Consider the following 21345-nt stretch of genomic DNA (forward strand, 5'->3'; position numbering starts at 1 on the left):
ATTTCTCTTGTTATAGTAGATTTATCCCCCTGAAGGGAATAGAAAAGAGAGTAGTCTGTAATTAATTCTTCAGTTATTTGCAACAATGTTTAATGAGCATATAAATTTTCCTAGCACCACTTAAAATCTTTCACCAACAGTTTACTAGGGAGTATTTCACAGGCTATTCCCAAATATAATCCTTACACAGGATATTTTCAACAATAATGAACAAGATTTTAGACAAACGTGAGATAATTTTCATGGCACGGGTAATTGAGGGAAGTAAGAGATATCTTGGTTATACTTTCTGTTACCCGAAAACTGGGTTCACCTCTTGGTGGGAGTGTAGCCAAAAGACACAACCAAGCCGAAGCGCAGGAGAAGGAAGGATTTGTTATTACTTGCAGCAAGTAAGGAGAATACTGGGCATCCTTCCCAAAGCAATGACTCCCCAACAGCAAGAATTGGGGAAGTTTTAAGCTAAAGGTACATGCATATTCCTGAAGAGGTTTGAGCAGAGGAGAATTCAGCATAGAATAGGGGGCAAAAGTCAACAGAGTCCAAGTTTAGTTGATTGAGGTCAGGAGGGTCAACATCCTCTTTCCATCCTCCACCTGGGCAGGGGCCTTAGTTCCTGCAGAACTCAAAGATACATTATGTATATCCCTTGAGGAGGAACTAGGACTCTGCTTTATCACTGCCTAGTGTTTGACTGCCTTTTCTTTGTTCCTGCATTCCTTTGTTCCCTTGAGATCCTTGGTTACTGAGACCTGTTCAAGGGCAAGCATTGTGGCCAGGCTTAGATCACAAAGTGGCTTAGGCTAAAATGGCTTCTCTTATGTCAAGAAAGCCATCCATTCCTGGTTCTCTTTCTCCAGGGACCCCCCTAACCTATCTGCTTACATTTCTACTTAGGGTAGAAAAATCACGTTTCCCCCCCATCAAATTTCCCATAATACCAGTCGATGACTGCGGCAGAATCTCAAGTCATATACATCATTGATCAAACCCTTAGGGGCAGTTGGTTTAAGAAGTGAAGCTTGATAACCACTTAATCATTATTGCTGTGTCTGATGACTTGTGTGGTTTTAACTTCATTTTAACTTAAGTGTTTCTTACTTGTTTGAAACCTTCAACTGATGAGGTTGACAGTAAAAGCCCAAACAAAAGAAAACTGCCATTTATCCCTTAAATGATAGCATCATCTCGGCCAAAATTGAAAACAGGATCAACTGTTTCTCACTGGAAACGCCTGTTTTTAGAAGCTCTGTGTGTGTGTGTGTGTGTGTGTGTGTGTGTGTGTGTGTGTTTTGTTTGTTTGTTTGTTTGTTTCAAATAAGCCTTAACTCACTGAAGAGAGGGCCTTGATCCAGAAGAATACCAAGCGGAATGAGGAGAGTTTCTAGAAAGTGTCTAAAAGTGATGGATGGGGTAGGGCATCTGGAAGAAAATGGCAGAGTTCAGGATGACTGTCAGCGAGGAAACCCCACGTTGTTGGTGTGTGCTGAGCATTTCTCTGGCATCTTATCAATTTGGAAGGAGGATGACTCCAACTTCCACCGTTCATTCAGTTCGTTTTCACCGCCATCTTAAGAATCTGCTGTATTCCATGCACTGTGCTAGTTAATAAGCTGTCCCTGACCTCAAGGTGCTCCCGCTGGAGATAGAAAACAGAGGCCTTCTAAACAGTGTGGTGTAGGTGCTGGTGAGGAATGGATTGGGGATCATGCTCCTCAGACCACTCTTAGCAAAGGGTCCACCCAGAAGGGTCATTAAGTCAGAGTCCAGGTGGGCTTCAGGAAAACAGGCTTTCTGAGACATGACTGAAGCAGAAATGTTGTTCAGAGAGCTCTAAGCAATGATGATGTTCTCTTCTTCGGATTCAGTTGTATCATTGCTGAGAATGAATTTTGTTCAGAAGTCAGGAGAGCCTGGTATTTGTAAACATCACCTTAAATGCAAGTGTGTAGGTTACTAGTGTGAATTCCTCTGGAATGGTGACATGACCCTTCTCCAGAAGCAGGGGGAAGAGCAGCAAAAATTGGACTGTTTTTCTAAATCTGGTAACACCTTACCCAGCAGTGACAGGGTCACTGGCACCTGTACCCCCTGTTAAGGTACCAGGAGCAAGGGAAGTGCTCTGCCGCTGCTACTGCCTTCTGTGGCCTCTGCTGGCAATAAGTTTCTGTACCCCTGGCTAATTAACTGTGGCATTAATCCAGTTTATATGTGTGTGGTCTCTTTCTGCTAATTTTTGATACATCTGAAAGGATACAGTGCTCTGATTGAAACACATACAAGGTCAGTGGTGGCGAGGAGGGAGTAGTTAAGTGGGGAGGGGAGGACAGGGCTAGGGGTCACCTGCACAGATGGAATGATAAGTCTTAAAGGATGAATAGGCCTGCACCAGGTGCAAGGTACAAGGCACAGTGCCATGAAATAGCGTGGTGCGTGTTAGGGGTTGAATTGTGTTCCCCCCAAATTCATATGTTGAAGTCCTAACCATCAGTACTTCAGAATGTGACCTTATTTGAAGATAGGGTCCTCACAGAGGTAATCAAGTTAAAGTGAGGTCATTAGGGTGGGCGTAACCAGTGTGACTGATGTCCTTATGTTAAGGGGAAATTTGAACACAGAAACACAGAAGACAATATGAAGAGACAGAGAGAGAAGATGCCGGCTGTCTGTAAGCCGAGGAGGCAGGGCTAGAACAGCTCCTTCCATCACGGCCTCAGAAGGCACCAACCCTGGCCACACCTTGATCTCAGACTTCCAGCCTCCAAAACTATGAGGCAATACATTTCTGTTGTTTAAGCCACACAGCATGTGGCACTTTGTTATGGCAGCCCTAGAAAACTAAATCAGTGTGTTTGGAGAAAGAAACTTCTTGTTTTCTCTAATAATTGTAATGTCCTGGGAGAAGAAAGCCAAAAGAGGCAGTCTACAGAAGGCCACAGAAATCTCTCAGAGTTCAGGCCACCTGGACACTCCTCCAGTACAGCATGTTCTTTGGGTTTTTCATAATTCCTTATTATGTTTTTGGCCTCTCCTTCTACCAAACCCAACTATGTTTCCTTGCTACTAATGGGGTGTCATTACAAGCCTCATATTAGCTGTTTCATATTTGCTTCATTATGTTCCCCCTTGTGACTTATTAATATGGCTTGTGTGTGTGTCAGAAGCTGGTGTTATTCTTATCGGGAGTGTCCCATGGGATAATACATAGTCCCAGCCATTGTATCTGGTGGCTTCTGTCACATCCTTTATTCTTCCCGATAATTCCAAATTTAACCATGACACTCTTGTTTCTGAGAAGGAAGTTGAAAAAAAAAGAAAAGCGATGGACAAGGAATCACATTCACTGTTGCTGGGTCCACAGTATGGGCCATAGTCTGTGAGCCTGTTACCAAGGACTTGGGTGGGTGTGGCACCTTCCAAGTCACTGGACAGGTCCCTGGTGGGCAGGACTGGCCACATAATCCAAGAAGTCCAAAAATATTCCAGGCAGAATATATTTTTAAAATCCTTACCTAGATACATTATAGTGAAACCGTAGAAAACTTTTAAACCAGCCAGAGAAAGAAAGCAGGGTTCATTCAAAGTGTGATAGGCTGATAGTAAACTTCTCATTCAACAGGAACATGGAAGCCACAAGAAAGTACAGTGATGTTTTAAATGTACTGAAGGAAAATAACTGCCAACCAGGAAAAAATATCTTTCACAAATGAAGGTGAAATAGAAGACATTTTCAAATCAACAAAAGCAAAATTCGCCACTAGAGGATTCATGCTAAAAAGAATTTCTATGTAGAAAATAAATGTAGTTACCAAAGGGGAAGGGGAGGAATAAATCAGGAGTATGGGATTAACAGATACACACTACTGTATATAAAATAGATAAACAACAAGGATTTACTGTATAGCACAGGAAACTATTCAATATCTTGAAATAACCTATAATGGAAAAGAATCTCAAAAAGTATACATATGTGTGTGTGTGTATATATATATATATAAATCACTTTATTGTACACCTGAAACTAACATAATATTGTAAATCAACTATATATTTAAAAGAATTTCTAAAGGGTGTTCTGAAAAATATAAGGTACAGAGATCAAAGAATTTAATAAATATATGGATAAAGCTAAATGAATACTGACTATCATAATAATGTCTTATATTTAAATGTATACAAATATTTACATATATAATACATCCTATTATAAAACATTACAAAAATAGCATATAAGTCAGGAAAAGTAAATGGTTTTAAGGTGTTCTAAACTCTGTACATTGTCTGGGAAAAGGATAAAGCTATTGATTTACATTAGACTTTGATAAGCAAAGGTGGAGTACAACCTAATTGTGGAAGATAAATGTGGAAGATAAATTTAAAAGCTCCTAGAAGATAACATAGAACATTATCTTTATGACCATGAGATAGGAAAATGTTCCTTAAATAGGACACAAAAGGCACTGATTATAAAGGCAAGGATTAGTAAATTGATTACATTAAAATTAGAGACTGTTCATCTAGACACTATAGAAAGAGTAAAAAACCAGAGCTCAGAGTGGGGAAAGATATTTGCAACATATATAACTAACAAAAGACTCACATATGTATTACAAATCTGTAAAGAGAAAGGCTCATCACCCAACAGAAGATTGAGCAAGAGGTTTAACAGACTGTTTCAAAGAGAGAAAATCTAAATTGCCTTCAACATATGGTAATGTGCTCAATCTCAACCATCAGAGAAATACATATTAAAACCACAATAAGATACCACTACACACCCAACACAGTGGTTTAAATTTTTAGGTGATTTTTTTTTTTTTTTCTTTTTTGGCCATGCCACACGGCTTGCAGGATCTTAGTTCCCCGACCAGGGACCAAACCCTGGCCCTCGGCAATGAGAGCATGTAGTCCTAACCACTGGACCGCCAGGGAATTCCCAATGGTTTAAAATTTTAAAACTGACAATACCAATTGTTGTGGATGTGGAGTAATAGGAATGCTCCTGTGTTGGTGGGAGTACAAATTAGAACAGTCTGGAATACCCAATAAGCAGCAATTCTACTCAAGTATGTGTGGCCCAACAAAAATGTGTTCATAGCAGTATTATTCATAGTGGCCCAAAACCAGAAATAAGTCATCTATCAACAGTAAAAGGGATGAATTATGATGTATTCTTACAATGAATATTCAGCAGTGAAATACTGTACTCACAAGAAATGAATAAATCTTACTACATAAAGTTGAGCAAAAGAAACAAAACAAAAATAATATATGCTGTAAGAATCCATTTATTTATATAAAGTATTTTAAAAGGGCAAAACTAATATATGAGGTTAGAAATCAGGATAATAGCTACCTCTGGGGAGCAGAAAAGTGTGTGTGGTGACTGGGAGAAGCACAGGGTACTCATAATGTGCTATATTTCTTGATCTGAGTGGTAGTCACATGAGTGTGTTCAGTGGGTGATAATTCATAAAGCTGTACACTTATGGTTTGTGCATTTTTCTGCATGTAATTTCACTTCAGTTTAAAAGGTCCTTTAAAACAGAAAATGTAATTGAGAGAGTACTCAGTGATACATGTGATTTACAGGAACTCAAATATAAAGTGATATCCTCCTCAGGATAATTTTGAAGAAAGCCTCTCCTTATATTGGTGACATGGGGTATTGTTTACCTGTCTCTCTCTCTGTCTACCTGTCTCTCTAATAGACTCTGAACTTTGGTGGGGTCAGGGCCTGTGCCCCCATCTCTACCTGACAGAGCAGTTTCTGTTTGTGGGATTCACGAAATAAGGTACTAACTTGAGAAATGTGCTCCTATTCCCAGGTTAAGAAAACGACTGAGGCCACCTTGCAGACGATACAAGATATGGTCACCATCGAGGACTACGATGTTTCTGAATGCTTCCAGCACAGTCGTTCCACAGAGTCTGTGAAGTCTACTGTCTCTGAAACCTACCTGAGTAAGCCCAGTATCGCCAAGAGAAGAGCCAACCAGCAGGAGACCGAGCAGTTCTACTTCATGGTATGCCTGCTGCTTCCCCAGCCACTCCTGGGGCTCAGATCTGGGGGCCCCAAGCACTGTTTCTGGAGTTGCATCAGAATCACCTGGGGTTCTTTACTAAGATCAGAGTTTCCAATTCAGTAGGTCTGGGATAGGGTTTAGGAGATAGTACTGACATGTGGACAAATTTAAAGAGGACTGCTCTGAAACAGAACTTTTAGATTATTTAATGAACATACATGTCACCAGGAGAGCTTGTTACAATGCAGGTTCTGATTCCAGTAGGTCTGGGGAGGGAGGCATCTGAGAGCCCACATCTCTAATAGGCTGATGCCACAACACTTTGCTTAGCAAGGTTCTATGATCTAAAAGACAAAAGTGGCTGGATTTTAGATATCCTATGGGAAGTTCCTGGACACTGAATAATTTTTTTTTAAGTTAAAAACATATCTTTGCTTTTGCAGAAACTCAGAGAATATTTGGAGGGTAGTAATCTCATCACAAAACTTCAAGCCAAGCATGACTTGTTGCAGAGGACCCTTGGAGAAGGTCAGTTATCTGACATAGTTGGGGAGATGACCTGGATTATATGTTGCGTCATGTGTGTATTCCATGAAGAGTGTGAACTGTGAATTCGTGCTGGAAGAAGCAGAGAACACTGTATGTTGACATTTGGCTTTTATCTGTGTAAGAATCAAGTTCTCCCTGGAACTGTTTTCTTTATGAGCTTGATGCTAACCAGAACAGGGAAATCTGGCCAACACAGAGCTCCAGAGGAAGGGTCTTCAGAGCACAGTGCTCCTAGGAAGAGAGAAGTCAGAAGGAGCCGCACCTGTTCCCACCTGCTGACCCCGCCCCCCCAGTCACTTCTTCCTTTCCTTCTTGGACTTCCCCACCCTTCCAGCCCCACCCCTTTTGTTTAAATGGACTAGTATTTGTTGTCCTATCTAATGCCTGTTTGGACTCTAGAAACCAGTTAAACCAGTTTGGGTGATTTTTTTTTTTCTTTCTTTCAGTAGGCATTGGTTTTACTTGAGAAGCAAACGAATTCTATTACGCATATTGCTGTATCTAATGGTACCAAAAACAACAGTAGCTACCACTAACACAAGGCTCTCTCTGTGCCAGGCATTGTTCTGAGCTGTATATATAACTGGGCACTATTAATTTCCCCATTTTTACAGATGGGAAAACTGAGGAGAAAAAAAAGGATTAAAGTAAAGGGTACGGGGTAGATGTTATTGCTTCCCTTTTCATCTTCATGAAATTTAAAAGGGAAAAAAAAAACACAAATGAAGTTCCTGTCGTAAGTACCTCATAATCTGTAATGCATCTAATTATCTTTTATTCACACTAGATCTTGCTGGAAGTTATAAAAAAAGAAAGAGAATACAGATGGGAGAGGAAATCAGGGGACTGAGTTGTGTAAATAACTCGGGCCGAAAAGAGTTTGCTCCCTTGACCTAAACTCTTGCCTCCTACCATTTTAGAACCTTCCTTAGCCACAAAGCAGGGTTTCCATCACCTTATCTCCTGGTTTCCTCCAAGGGGCCATTATCCTCTGGGAATGTCCACATGGAGAAAGATCATCATAACCTGAAACTCCATGTGTTGCAGTTAGGATGACAGACTCTAAGATAAAAGGCCAATTTCACTTAGAAAAAAAACAAATAACATTTAAAGTGCTAAGAACTGTCTTAAAAAATAAAATAACCAAATACAATATGTGAACCTTCATTAGACTGTGAATCAAAAAGCAAAGTTGGGCTTCCCTGGTGGAGCAGTGGTTGAGAGTCCGCCTGCCGATGCAGGGGACACGGGTTCGTGCCCCGGTCCGGGAAGATCCCACATGCCGCGGAGCGGCTGGGCCCGTGAGCCATGGCCGCTGAGCCTGCGCGTCCGGAGCCTGTGCTTCGCAATGGGAGAGGCCGCAGCAGTGAAAGGCCCGCGTACTGCAAAAAAAAAAAAAAAAAAGCGCTTTTTTTCCTTTGAATAGTTGCCTTACCTCAGCAGTTATGTCCTCTTTTTTCTTTGTTCTCCTCATGATATCATGTAAAGTCTTTTTTTTCTTTTTTTCACTTTTCACAAATGCCTGATATTGCAGTGATGCCCCAAGGTCTGTTGCCAGTCCCAAAGCATAAATAATCTTCAGTGCAGATGAATACTTAATAGGCACAAAGTCCTTCCCTACAGGACTGGAGACACCATTTAAGAAATTGTGAGTTGGAGGGAATTAAGTAGTGGGTGAATTCATTCTTGGCACTGCATGTAGACACGTGTTCATACTCTTGGGATCACATTCTGAAAGTTTTATGGTACTCATTCTATGTAGATTCCCTTATGTCTCCTGGAGAGAAAGCCCCACCGGTTGATATTATTTTACATGCCATTTTGGCTAGGGCTCTATTTCAGCCAGTTCACTGAATCCGTATGCCAGATTCTGTCTTCAGCTGCAGAACTGTGTAAAGCTGTATCGTACCTGTGAGCTCCATGCCAGGATGTCTTCATCTTGTAATTACTTTCAATGGTTTCCGGTGTCCTAGCGACACAAGCTTGTTCACATGTACCAGGCGTTCGCTGGACTGGATTTATTCTGTGCAAGAAACTGGATGGTTCTCACCCAGTGCCTGCAGACCCACTGGCTGCAGACGTCTCTGCTCCCCAGCACTGCCCCCCATGCAGGCTTGGCAGCACACAGTTGTGCTGCATGGGCTTGTTGCTGGCGGCTTTGCCCAGAGACAAGCAGAGCATGGGGGCTGTGCCCCACCTTTTAACTCAGCCATTGTGAGCCCTTTGGCTTTCCATGCAAGCCCTGTTCACATTAATAGGCTTACACCAAAGGAGACCAGGCAAATTAATGGCACCTGTCCCACAGTGAGATTATCCAATGGTGAGCCCTTAAGAAGGGATCCGACTCTGGGTTTGGCCAACTAAGGTTAGTAGCACAGGATTAAACAATGTGTTTGGGGACAGTCCTGACTTTTTATGTAGAAATCACATCTCTGAGTTATACTAGGCTCATTGCTACAAAAACTGCCTTCATAGTAAAAGAAATAGAGCCTAACTCAGGGATTTAGCAGTTGATCGTACACAGCTGAAACTGTAACTGCGGACATGTGTTTGGCCTGTCTTGCTGCTCACTTTTGGCAGGCTACCAGTGGCCCAGTAAGTCCTTTGATTTACAGCCCTGCAAAGCAACTAGATTGGGCTCTTAAAGTGGCACTGTCAAAATTCAGAATTCCAAATCTTTGAAAACAACTGAAATAGAAACACATAATGAGTTGTTAAGACCAAAATCGTCATCATCATCTTCATCATCCTTCAGCAGCACCATTATATCATTTTGTGATGTCTTTGTTTTTAAATTGGAGATGTTCAGTTGAACACGGTAAATGAGCTATGTGTCTATAAAACTGAGGCACTGAAATTTTTTTTCTTTTCTATTTTAGTAATGAGCCTTAGTGTTCACATTGGCTTCTTTGAGTGCAGCATTTGGAGTTAAGGGGGTGTAAATATCAGTGTAATTTTTGCTGAACATAGAAAATCTAATACTGAAAGTTGAGTTCCATGTTATTTTGTTTCTAGACCCAGGCATAAGGTTTCGGACAAAGGAGTTGAATAGATGATCCTCACTTAATCCTTTGTCTGTCTTTGAGTAAGAGTACAAATATACTTTCCAAAGAGAAGCTGATTGTGAATAATTATGTTTTTTAGAAAAGCACTGCAGGTAGTTGGTATTTTCAAGGAAGAAAAAGGGCTGAAAAGTAACACCAGGAGTCCATATCAATCATTCGTTAGGGACAAAATCTAGGGTGCCTCCATTCAGTTTGAGCTGTGCACATTTTAAATATTTTATCTAGTTTGGGGACTCAAATTGCAACCAAATTAATATTTTGGTTTTTCCTTTTACTCTGTGGACAGAAAACACATTTGGGCATGAAAAATAATTCTCTTCCTAATTCTCAAGTAAAATTTTAAAAGTAGTCAAAGTAGGTGCTTGTACCAAGAACAAGATAATTCTGGGTCATGGGTCATTCTTTTCTTCCAAATGGCTTGCATTGGGGTGGGAGGAGGAGTTCTCTGTTGTTCTTAATAATTAAGTAGCCTTCCAAAGAAAGTGATTGAAATTCAATCCTCAGAGCACTGGAAGCGTTCACATTTCTCTGGGAAACAGATTCTTCTAAGCTTGCGTGTTATTGATCTATTAATGATGATACTGATTGAAAATAAAACCTCATTCATCAGTTAAGTCACAGTCAGTACTATTAGCAGAAAAAAACGATGGATGTGGTGGTGGCAGTTATACTATGAATGATAGTTCTTGCAAAGCTTGCTCTTGACTCATTAATCAAAATGTATCTTTTATAGGTTTTTAATTTTTTATCAAATACTACTAACCATGGATGGATGGAGCAAAATGATTTTAAGCCATTTTATATAATCTTTTTCTAACTCTAATGAATATTCAGTTGGGATATTCTAACAAAATAGCAAAATTTAAACATTATAAAGCATTTCATTTCTAAGGAATTATCATTAACATCTTTATCATTGAATCACTTGAAAGTTATTAACCTCTGTGATTCTCTTTGATAGATATTATATTTGTTTAATAATTAATTTATTAAATCTTCAGTATTTTGTATTTGGTTTTAGCCATATGAGGTGGACAGATATGTAAGCCATAGTCTCTACCTGTCTTCTAGGATCTTTCAGAGTATTTGCTGGGGAAAACAAAAGACTTAACATTTTACAATGTATTGGATTGGCCCAAAAGATCGTTCGGTTAGTGAATACACTGTGCAATAAAATTCTTGGCAAAAATGAAAAAATGTCTTTTATTTTTACTTAAAACAGAACGAACTTTTTGGCCCACACAATATTACTTGGGAGCTCAGATCTAGAATTAAAACAAACCTGAGCCTTAGTGCCAGACCCACCACATACTGACCATGTGACCTTGGGCAAGTCACTTGCCCTCTATGCTCAGTCTCTTCTGTAAAATAAAAATAGTAATAGTACCTACTTCATAAAGTTGTGAAAATTGTGAGTTACTATAGAGAAAGTGCTTAGAACAGTGTCTAATAAATGTTAGACATTGCTGTTTTTATTGTTGTTACTGATACATATGTAGTTTATGTCATACTTTTATGTTGTAATAAAGTATGCAGCATGGCAGAATATAATACAGCACATGCCAGCTATTTTCTCTGCCTTCCATCCTTTGTTCATTCTACTGACTCGCCCTGGGTGATCTCAGCTAGCTCCCATGGCCCCAGCACAACCTAAAGGGTGGCAACTCTTTAAATCTTAATCTCCAGCCCTGTCTTCTCCTTGTGCTTTAACCCTGTATAGCCAGCTTCTTGCTGAAGGCTATCCCGTAAGACATCACACTCAGCTCACTGTCTGCTCTCTCCGCTTTCATAGACCTCTCCCACTTAGAAATAGCTATAAATTCTTCTGGAGTTCTGTGTCCACCGTCTCTTTTTTCTTGTTCCCCAAAATAGCAGAAGGCCAGCAGAAGGAAGGGACTTCCAGTTAAATGATAGGTAGAACTGGGTAGTGGAGGAAAAATCAGATTTTTCTCCTTTCCCCCGACCCCAATCCCAAGTCATGGCCAAGGACAGATTCTACCAAGACTAACAGTAGCCTGGATCTGTTTGAGAAAGGTGTTCTCTGATATGAACTGGTGCCCCTTGTTTAGTAAATAGGTATTAGCCAAATCATTTATGTCACTTGTTATTCAAAAGCAGATGATAGAGTAAAAGACTCGTTGCAGCCTGGCAGTGTTCATTCACCATTCCCAGCCAGGCAGCTCTCTCTATGGATTGTTACATTGGCCTTGCCGTACAAGCCTGAATCACTGCATTGTGATACGATGGGCTGGTCTCACCTGTTTGTGCTGCAACATGACCCTTCTCTGCCAGCTGTATTTTCAGGCTGTTTCAGGACCGTATCATCATTTTGCAAATAAACCAGTTGAATGGTTTAACTCTCCCACTGCTCCACCCTAAATATAAGAGAGAACAGACAGCAACCTATAGACATATTCAAACTTGAAATTACCTCAGTTTGTAGGAGCACCACAAAAATACAGAGCTGTTATTTAAAACAAATCAAGAAGCCCGAATGTATAAGAACCTCATGTTTTAAGTGACAGAGAATTCTGTGAAAGGCTTTTAGCTTACAAGTTGGTGGAATGTAGCATAATTCAATGTCCTTGTACGTTAATATCTGCAAATGTCATTTCCGACTATAAAGTGCAACTTCTCTCCCTGATTTCATATTATAGAATAAACACCAATTTAATCTAAAGGAAATTGAGTTCTCCTAACCCTACGTGACCCCCTGCTTCTCTCTCACAAGTATCAATCAAGACGGGGAATAACTAACATTCAAATCTTGGATGTGTTTTATTTGTATTTCATCTTTGAACTTACAGTTAAGATCAAGCAGGAGCTTCCCTGGTGGTCCAGTGGTTAAGACTCTGAGCTTCCACTGCAGGGGACTCAGGTTCAATCCCTGGTCAGGGAACTAAGATCCCACATACCACATGGCACGGCCAAAAAACTAAAAAAAAAAATCACACAGCTATTTCTTGATTTAAAAAATAATAATAAAAAATAAAACTCCCTGCCTCATATTGCCAAGTGAAATATGTTTCTCTAATCTATAGAATTTATTAAATTTTATGTATAGATTTTATGAAATATTTACTTTGAATTTTTTGTCTATCTTTATATACTGTCTTCATGCTCTCCACCATAAAATGTGTAAGTTATTATAAACTCAGCATCATAAATCAAGGGACAGATGATACAAAAGATTGCCCAGTGCACTGCACGGATGCCATTCAGTTGACTTATTTTAATTTTTTTTTTCTGCAGGTCATAGAGCTGAATATATGACTACAAGGTAGGAAAATATTTTATCATAACTTATTGCGTCTCACTCTCTTCTCTCTTTTAACAAGCAACCATTTAAATGCTGCGTGAATGAAGATATTTTGTTAATGAACATGGAAGATAGTTTGGGCTTGACAAAACAGTTACATGAAGTGTTTGGGGTTCTCACAAAAGCAGATTTGCTCTGGAAGATCTGAGGGTTTCCCACTGGAATTGTAAAGCTCTTTAATGAGCAGCCTCAGTTAAAAAAAAAAAAAAAGACATAAATTGAATGGGTTTGATTTATCTAATCCAAAACACTTTAAGTTTCTAGAAAGAGTCTGATAGGATTTTTGATTTGATAATTTAATTAACAAGCAATATTATGCACATATCTACTGTGTTAGTTACTTCTTGCTCCCGTATGATGTATAAAAACTAGAGCTATGTTGAATACTCTTAGGATTTTAGCTCTGCCCTTGTTTGGTTTACTTTAAAAATTTGACTTTTAATGCCTAGTATCATATTGCACTTTCTTTCTTTTTTTCTTCCTTTTTCTCCCCTTTGTTAAAATTCTTAGAAGGATTTTGATGCTACTGCTGAGAAGGAAAAGCCTTTTTGGAAGCAGGTTCTGATTTGGGGTGGGGAAAGTTTGTGGCAACTTTTATTTTTCTCTGTCAGCATTTGTACAACAGCCAGAAATTATTCTAATTGACATAGCAAGACTTTACACTTTTAAAATTGAGTTCTCTTTGAGGTAGGAGGCATTTAGAACACTGGTGTGTCTGTTGCAGTAACTGGCAAGTTGATTTTAAGGTTCTGCAATGTTCCTGCTAGGCAGTTTATTCAAAAGGAAACCCCTCTTACTTCTCGGTGAACCAACTAGGAAGATACAGCTACTGACTTGTCTAAACTTTATGAAAATACTGAGGTTTTTCTTCCCTATGTCAGTGACAAAGAGGCATATTACTCCTGCATAGTAATATGTGGCTTTTTTCACAAATAGTGTCCCTTTGCATTATCAACTATTTTACCTGTTTCTAAATTATAATTAATGTAAGGCAATTTTTAAAAAGATTTTTTTAAAGGAAGGAGTGCAAATATATATTTGCAATGAGGGCTGTAGTTGCCCAACAGACTTGATATTCACATCATCCTGACTGGTACTTCCTCTCATCCACATGGGCATTCTACCTAGAAAGCCAGATTATCTGGAAGTTGTGTGGCAGGCACACAACCAGAAGGAGTCATACAATTCGAATGTTGAATGAATGTAGAATCTGTTCACCTGATGTGTACGTGGTAGAGCCAGATCCATCAGTGCACCAGTCTGCCTGCCGAGCCAACTCTGCCATGGAAAGTACCTTGATAAGCACTCAGGCAGTTTATTTTAACCTCAAATCCCTCTCACAGCTTTAGTATCTTCATATTTGTCTCATACTTTTGATGTGTCAAGAGAGGCAATTTTCAGGCTTTTGGGAGAAGACTCAAAAGGCATCTCTCCGTTAGCCCCAGCAAGGAGTTTCTCGGCATCTCTCAGTGATGCAGGAGTAATTATCCAGTGCCACTGGGGGCTTTGGCTCTAGCTACAACATTTGCTTGTCCCCACTAATCAGTAACCAAACAAAATGAGCCTGTGTTCCTATTCCCTTAGCTTCATCAGCTGCTCCAGATAGCATTAAATGTGAAGTTCTTTGGACCTTGTTGTAATAACCACATTTTCTAGTTCCTGTATTTGATGCTTTGATATCTTGGGGCCTTACTGACCCTGGAGGGACTCCCCCTCTGAGAGTCAGTCAATTCCTAGAGATAGTAAAGGGCTTGCTTACAAGTGTGCCTTTTGTGTACAAAGCAACCAGTCCAGAGCCTAGACTCTCAGCCACCTCCTTTATCAAGCCTTCACCTCAGGGCCACTGTTCCTCTTCCCCAGTCACCCAAAGGCCAGGTACCAGACAAATAGGGACCGCTCCCGTGCCCCCAGGGCCCACCAAAAGTATTCAAGAACTAGCCAATCCTAAACCTACTTACCCTGCCTTGCCTGTTCCTTCCCATGGGAACCGCAACAAAGGCTCACAGTTTCCCTCGTTCCTCCTTCCTCCTGAGCGGCCTTGGTGCTTCTGCGTGTGCCCCCCCACCCCCACGTAGTAGCAGGCCCCCAACTCCTGGGAACTGTGAGTAACAAACAGTCTTCCCAATAACAGTTGTCTTCTGATCCGTTGCCTCACCATACCTGAGTAAAAATAAAGTCTATATTTTAAAATACTTCTAAAATAATGAAAAGAGTGGATGAAATCAAGCACATATGGTTAAATTCCTTGGTGGGCAGTTGTTTTGTTTGTTTATACCTACTAGATCCTTTCCTCTGTGAATGGCACAGAATTCGGTATATAGACAAGATTTCAGAAACTTCAGCAGTGGCAGATTATGACTTGCTGCTTGGTGAAATTTTCCATGTTTGCTTCTAGGCACTTGCAAGGGCTCCTTTTAACCTCTCAAGCACCATGGAGCTTCAGGTGTTGCTTGCTGAATACCCCATTAGTCATAGGAGCCCAGCTGTTGGGAGGGCCTTAGAATTTGGCTATGGAAGGCGGTATCAGCAAGTTTGTTCCCCTACCTCTCTTGATTGCTATGATAATACCTTAGGAAGCTAGCCAGGCTTCTACATAAACTCTTGGGCTTTTGTTTCTAAACTGGTCTTTCAGAACTTTAATGAACTGAAAAGGCAATTCTTCCTAGAGAGTTTGCAGCTTAATAAAGGGCTTTACCTGATTTCCAAGTGTGGTGTACATCCTCAAACCAGCCTTCCAGTTAAGAAGGAGTTTAGATTGGAATGTCCAGAGAGAAGTTTTGGGATTCTTCTTCCATGTATTCCTTGCAGCACAGTTGTTGAAGTTGAGTCACGTAATCCTGGCCCTCTTTGCCGTAAAGGGAGAGGGCGGAAGAGGTTCCCTCTCTCCAGTTACAGAGCAAGATGATGCAGGGTTTCTAAATATGGTACGTGGTACCCTGGATGTGCATATGCCAGAGAGACTGACTTATCCATCAAAGCAAGCAGACTGGAGATGGAGAGAGTCCAGAAAAGAATAAATGGGTGCATCTTAATGCTCTACAAATAGGTGATGAGCTAGTCTGTTTTAAAGAAATAACAATTCATGTGAGCCTGGACCCACTGCCCCCCACTGAAACAAAACTCTGTTTTTCACTTGTGACCCATTAATAGCTACTTTTGCATAAAATAAAATCCCATTCATTGCCTGAGGGCTATCAAACAGATGTCATGTTATTTGCATTGAAGAATTATGTTGTAACTAAAAATATTACATTTAATTTCTCTATTGGGATCTATCAGAGTCCTAATTTTTATGACCTGTTGTCTTCTGTGTGACTTGTAAGCCGAATAACACAAACCTCGGTTTGTAACTCTTGGCCAAATAGCTCGCAGTTAATTCCATTTGTTTATGATGACTGCTTTAAAACAAACTAGCAAACAAATGTCAACTGCAACATACAAGAAAAGAAGAGTCTGATTGAATAGCTGGTATGGGTTTTGATATATAAGTAAAAGTAAATAAATGGGAAAGGAGAGGACTGTTTTCCTCTGTGGGTAGGGGTGGGGAAGGAACACAAGAATCCCTGTGTTTTGTAATTTTGATGTGACCTATGGGTGTTTCATTTATTGTTTGATTTCTGTCATGCTCAGTAATTATATTCCCTCTCTTAGGCCTCCAAATGTTCCCCCTAAGCCCCAGAAACACAGGAAGTCCAGACCCCGCTCACAGTATAATGCTAAGTTGTTTAATGGGGATTTGGAAACATTCATCAAGGTACTGGCACCAGCCATCTGGGTGGCTGATCTCCACGCTTCTTACTATAATGGTCTCAGCCTCTCATAAAAGGAGGCAGGTCATTATGTCCAAGTCTGTCCTGGGGCTCTTTGCTTTCCCAGAAAATCAATATAATATTTCCTGAAGTCAGAGAGAGGAAAGAATATTTGGTTTGAGTGCCTTCAGAAGAGGGAATAAATGTGGGTATTATTATACTGGCAAAAGAGAAAGTCCTCTTTCTTAAAAAAAAAAAAAAAAGCCATAATTTGTACAAAAAGGAAAAGAGCTACCTGATAAAATGTTTTGTTTCTACTCATGCAAATGAGGTGGCACAAAATATATCTAAAGTCCATCGTTAAGCTAGCTCTGAAGCACAACGAGTTTCGATTTCCCATGACTTGAGGAATTCATTATATTGGATAAATTGTAGGACCCTGTGGTCTGTATCTGGATCTCTGCTGTGTTTACTCTGTCTTTTTCATCCTGTATTTCTGATAACGCTTCTAGCCGAGGACGAAGGAATTCACACGCGAGACATCAGGTATAGTGCTCGAGGGAAGCGAGGGCACAGCCTCTTTCACTCTTGATATCATTTTCAAATCACAGTCATGCTTGGCTTTAATTAGACTTTTTAAGGTCTTTAAAAGAAAAGTGTTTGCAGTTGGAAATTAGACAGGTTTATAAATAGCTTTACTTAGAAAAGAATCATAGGACTCAAACACTGATTTAAGAGGAGTAGTTCTCTAGTAAAACTGGATAAACTCTTAGGTTTTACATTATGTATTTGGCAAACATACTAAATTTGGGTCAGGGGCTTTTATTAAGGAGAGTCAATGTTAAATACAAATGTACATTTAATACTGGATTTTGGACCCTCATGTAAATTATACAAAAAAAGAGAAGAACTTACTCTTCCATAGCTAACATTTTATGACATGGGATGCAGTGTTTCTGAAGACTAAATTTATACAGGAAACCACATCATTGATAACCCCCGTTAACAATATGTTACAGCTGTCTTGCTTTCTTTAAAGACAGATTTTTTATTGGATATGTACACTAATCGTTAAAAAATGTATGTGGGGCTTCCCTGGTGGCGCAGTGGTTGGGAGTCCGCCTGCCGATGCAGGGGACATGGGTTCGTGCCCCGGTCCGGGAAGATCCCACATGCCGCGGAGCGGCTAGGCCCGTGAGCCGTGGCCGCTGAGCCTGCGCGACCGGAGCCTGTGCTCCGCAATGGGAGAGACCACAACAGTGAGAGGCCCGCGTACCGCAAAAAAAAAAAAAAAAAAAAAAAAATGTATGTGTGTGTGTGCATGCATGCGGACAGAGAGACACATGCATACATACAGAGATTAAAAGCATCTGACAACCTTAAAACTGAGCCCTAACCCTGGAATTGAGTGAAAAGTCACTGGACAACCTACAGAGCAATCACGAATCCAATGCCATTAGCCTTAAACCCAGAAGAGCCTTATTGGCTCTAATTTAATATGAAATTATTGTCAAATTTGATTATCTGGTTTCCCAGCCCAGGGCTCACAAGCAGGGGCAAACTAGATGGAGAGAAGGGAATGATAAAATGAAAGCACTGGGATATGCAACTGATGGCCTGGCAGAGAAGGAGAATATAGAAAAGCTCAAAGAAGCAGATGTGTGATTCCATTATATTTGATAGCACAGTACAAGAATGACTGCTTAAGGTCATAGGAAAGCACATATTATATTTTTAAAAGATTTTTCATTAAGAACAGTTAAAGGAAACCAAATTTAGGCACGAAAGGAGGAGTAAACCACTTATCGTGGAAAATTCACTTATGTGAGCTCTGCTTTGTCCCAGATGCCATATTAAAGAACCTTTGGTCCTAGCAGTGAAACAGTGGATACAGAGATCCCTACACTTCTGAAAAGTGCCCAGTCAATTGAGGTCCCCACAATATCACTGCGAGAAAAACACCATTTTTCCTGTTTCCCATGGGGAAACTGAGACACAAAGGGATTTGTTTGAATGGTTGATGGAACACAGCCCATTGCTTCACTTCTTGTAAAATATTTTCTACCAAAGCATCTGGCATCCATGAAGTTAAATTAAAACATGCACATTCATTACTTTTTGACTCCAAAATTCTTGATATCTGAATGAAATAGTGATGATAGCTGAAAGATTAGCAGTTGCCTAAGCAAATGTGAAGATGAAAATATTTAAAAAATAATACACAAACCTAACGCATTTTTATTTAGAACTTTCTTAATGCAAACATTTTCCTTTTAATAACCTTTTATTCTTGGTTTTTTTGTTTTAATCCTAAGTTCAGTTGAGTTGCAAACTAATATTCTCGTTTTATCATTTACATTTAAATATCTGTTGCTCTTTTAGATTACAGTTTTATAGGAATTGTTCACATAAAAAAAGTTTGTATCCTAAAGAAAAATCCCCTCTCATATTTAGTAAGTTTTGATGTAATTATATGGCTATTCTTGAGCCAACTGGTCCACAATTAATAAAGTTTACATTCCTGAAACAAATTGACTAATTAGAGAAACTTAATGCAGCCTCCAGAAGTAATTGAACCATTAACTGGTTTATACACTGATGAGATTGTCTTAAAACCGAAAAGGAAACCAACCATTCCTCAAGAAGTATATTACCCATTCTAGGAATGGTAAAAAGTTAGATTGCTGGACTGCATTATTCCCACTCCTTGCCCTGTTGATTAATTGGAAAGGTTAGTGGATTCTGAATTGTTCTAATAGATAGAGACAACCAAATTCTTCTTGTGTTGCAGAATAAAATTCCACATGAATTAGTGCCTGATTTCAGCTAATCATTTTGAACCTCCATGTTAACCTTAAAGCTCTAATTCCTGAAAGAGCAAAGCCTGAAAAGAACATGAAAAATAACTCCATAGTCGGTAACCTCTTTTAACTACATGGAGTGCATGGCATTGATACATATTTAACTGTGACCTAAGCAGCTCTTTCATTTCATTTGTCATCCTGTACATGTCTTAATACATTTCCAGAATTCACATTTGCTCAGTAGAGTGCACTGACTATATTATGAGATGTGGAGAAAGAAGGCTAAGAGATGTTCCTTCTAAAAAAATGAGATCTAATGGGGTGTGCATTGGTGCCATTTTTTTTCTCCATCCTTAAAACATGAAAAAATAACAGTGAAAAATCTCTAAGGATCAGTAAGTTCTGATGCCAACTAAATAAATACATGACACATTATGAGCAGCTCTAAAGCAATTCTCATATTATGCATCTGGAAACATGTAAGCCCTTTTATAACTGTCATCATCTAGATGGTGGACTCTCAGGGATGCCACAGAGAAGATCCTGAGATGGCTGAATGGTTGTGTTTGGTGACTAGTACAGTCAGTCAGTCCTAAGATGCTATGCTTAAAATACACAGAGTTCTGGGGCTTCCCTGGTGGCGCAGTGGTTGAGAGTCCGCCTGCCGATGCAGGGGACACGGGTTCGTCCCCTGGTCCGGGAAGATCCCACATGCCGCGGAGCGGCTGGGCCCGTGAGCCATGGCCGCTGAGCCTGCGCATCCGGAGCCTGTGCTCCGCAACGGGAGAGGCCACAATAGTGAGAGGCCCGTGTACCGCAAAAAAAAAAAAAAAAAAAAAAAAAGAGTTCTTTTCAGGTCCATTAGATTAATTACTTGTATAAATAACCTTTTAAGAAATGAGTGATTTATATATTCATTTCTATATGTAAGCCTACATACAGTAGAAAAGATGAATTAGCTGGACATCTTTAGGCACAGCAGAGTAAGTTGAAACACGATTGCCTTCAATGTATTTAATTTGGTTTGCCCCAGAACTGAAACATACCTTCGGTTAAACATAATTTTATATTTGGCCCTTGTGGAATATTTTAGAGGGAGTGTGTTTGGAAATGATCATCTAAAAGAGTAAAAGTCCGTCTTTAACTAGGGTTAAACTATGAGCTTTATTATTATGTGTGATTTGTGCCTCTTCTTTGCGGTTAACTGGTTTCCATCTCTTTACCCAGGACTCAGGACAGATCATCCCCCTCATTGTGGAAAGCTGTATTCGGTTCATCAATCTCTATGGTAAGCCCTAAACTGCAATATTCTTATTTTAAACAATAATTACTAGGAGTATTTCAGTAAATATGTCTTTCCTTTTAATACTTAATTGTTGGGAAAAGGGGGACCTGGAGGACATTATGGGTTCTTTCATGCTCTTTCCCTTCTGTTCTCTTTAGGTCTTCAACATCAGGGGATTTTCAGAGTGTCTGGTTCCCAGGTGGAAGTCAATGATATTAAAAATTCATTTGAGAGAGGTACTTGCATGTCTGCACCTATAAGCAAACCTTGATAAAAAGTCATCATCTTCTGTAGAGTGAAGTGGCATACTTATTCTGTATATCTTCAAAACCTTTCTCTGCATTTATTTCGTTGTGGATGTTGAGTTAAGAATCTATTTAGGGGGCTTCCCTGGTGGCGCAGTGGTTGAGAGTCCGCCTGCCGATGCAGGGGACACGGGTTCGTGCCCCGGCTGGGAAGATCCCACATGCCGCGGAGCGGCTGGGCCCGTGAACCATGGCCGCTGAGCCTGCGCGTCCGGAGCCTGTGCTCCGCAACGGGAGAGGCCA

The 21345-nt window shown here is 40.0% G+C and overlaps 1 protein-coding gene across 2 annotated transcripts in view; it reads left to right on the forward strand.

The window, feature by feature from the left end:
* Positions 1 to 21345, forward strand: part of SRGAP1 (SLIT-ROBO Rho GTPase activating protein 1) — a gene marked incomplete at both ends in the record, with an annotated part of 272809 nt that overhangs the window by 205077 nt on the left and 46387 nt on the right. The window contains 6 exons of one of the 2 annotated variants that reach the window (XM_079715252.1): positions 5829 to 6026; positions 6470 to 6554; positions 12893 to 12920; positions 16611 to 16713; positions 20740 to 20800; positions 20956 to 21033. In XM_079715252.1, the coding sequence (XP_079571378.1) occupies positions 5829 to 6026; positions 6470 to 6554; positions 12893 to 12920; positions 16611 to 16713; positions 20740 to 20800; positions 20956 to 21033 (553 nt within the window). Of the gene's footprint in view, positions 1 to 5828; positions 6027 to 6469; positions 6555 to 12892; positions 12921 to 16610; positions 16714 to 17220; positions 17255 to 20739; positions 20801 to 20955; positions 21034 to 21345 lie in introns of both variants that reach the window. The other variant, XM_079715253.1, reaches the window with a different exon arrangement.

The sequence above is a fragment of the Hyperoodon ampullatus genome (genome assembly GCF_949752795.1).
Source record: "Hyperoodon ampullatus genome assembly, chromosome: 11".
NCBI classification, from domain to species: Eukaryota; Metazoa; Chordata; class Mammalia; order Artiodactyla; family Ziphiidae; genus Hyperoodon; species Hyperoodon ampullatus.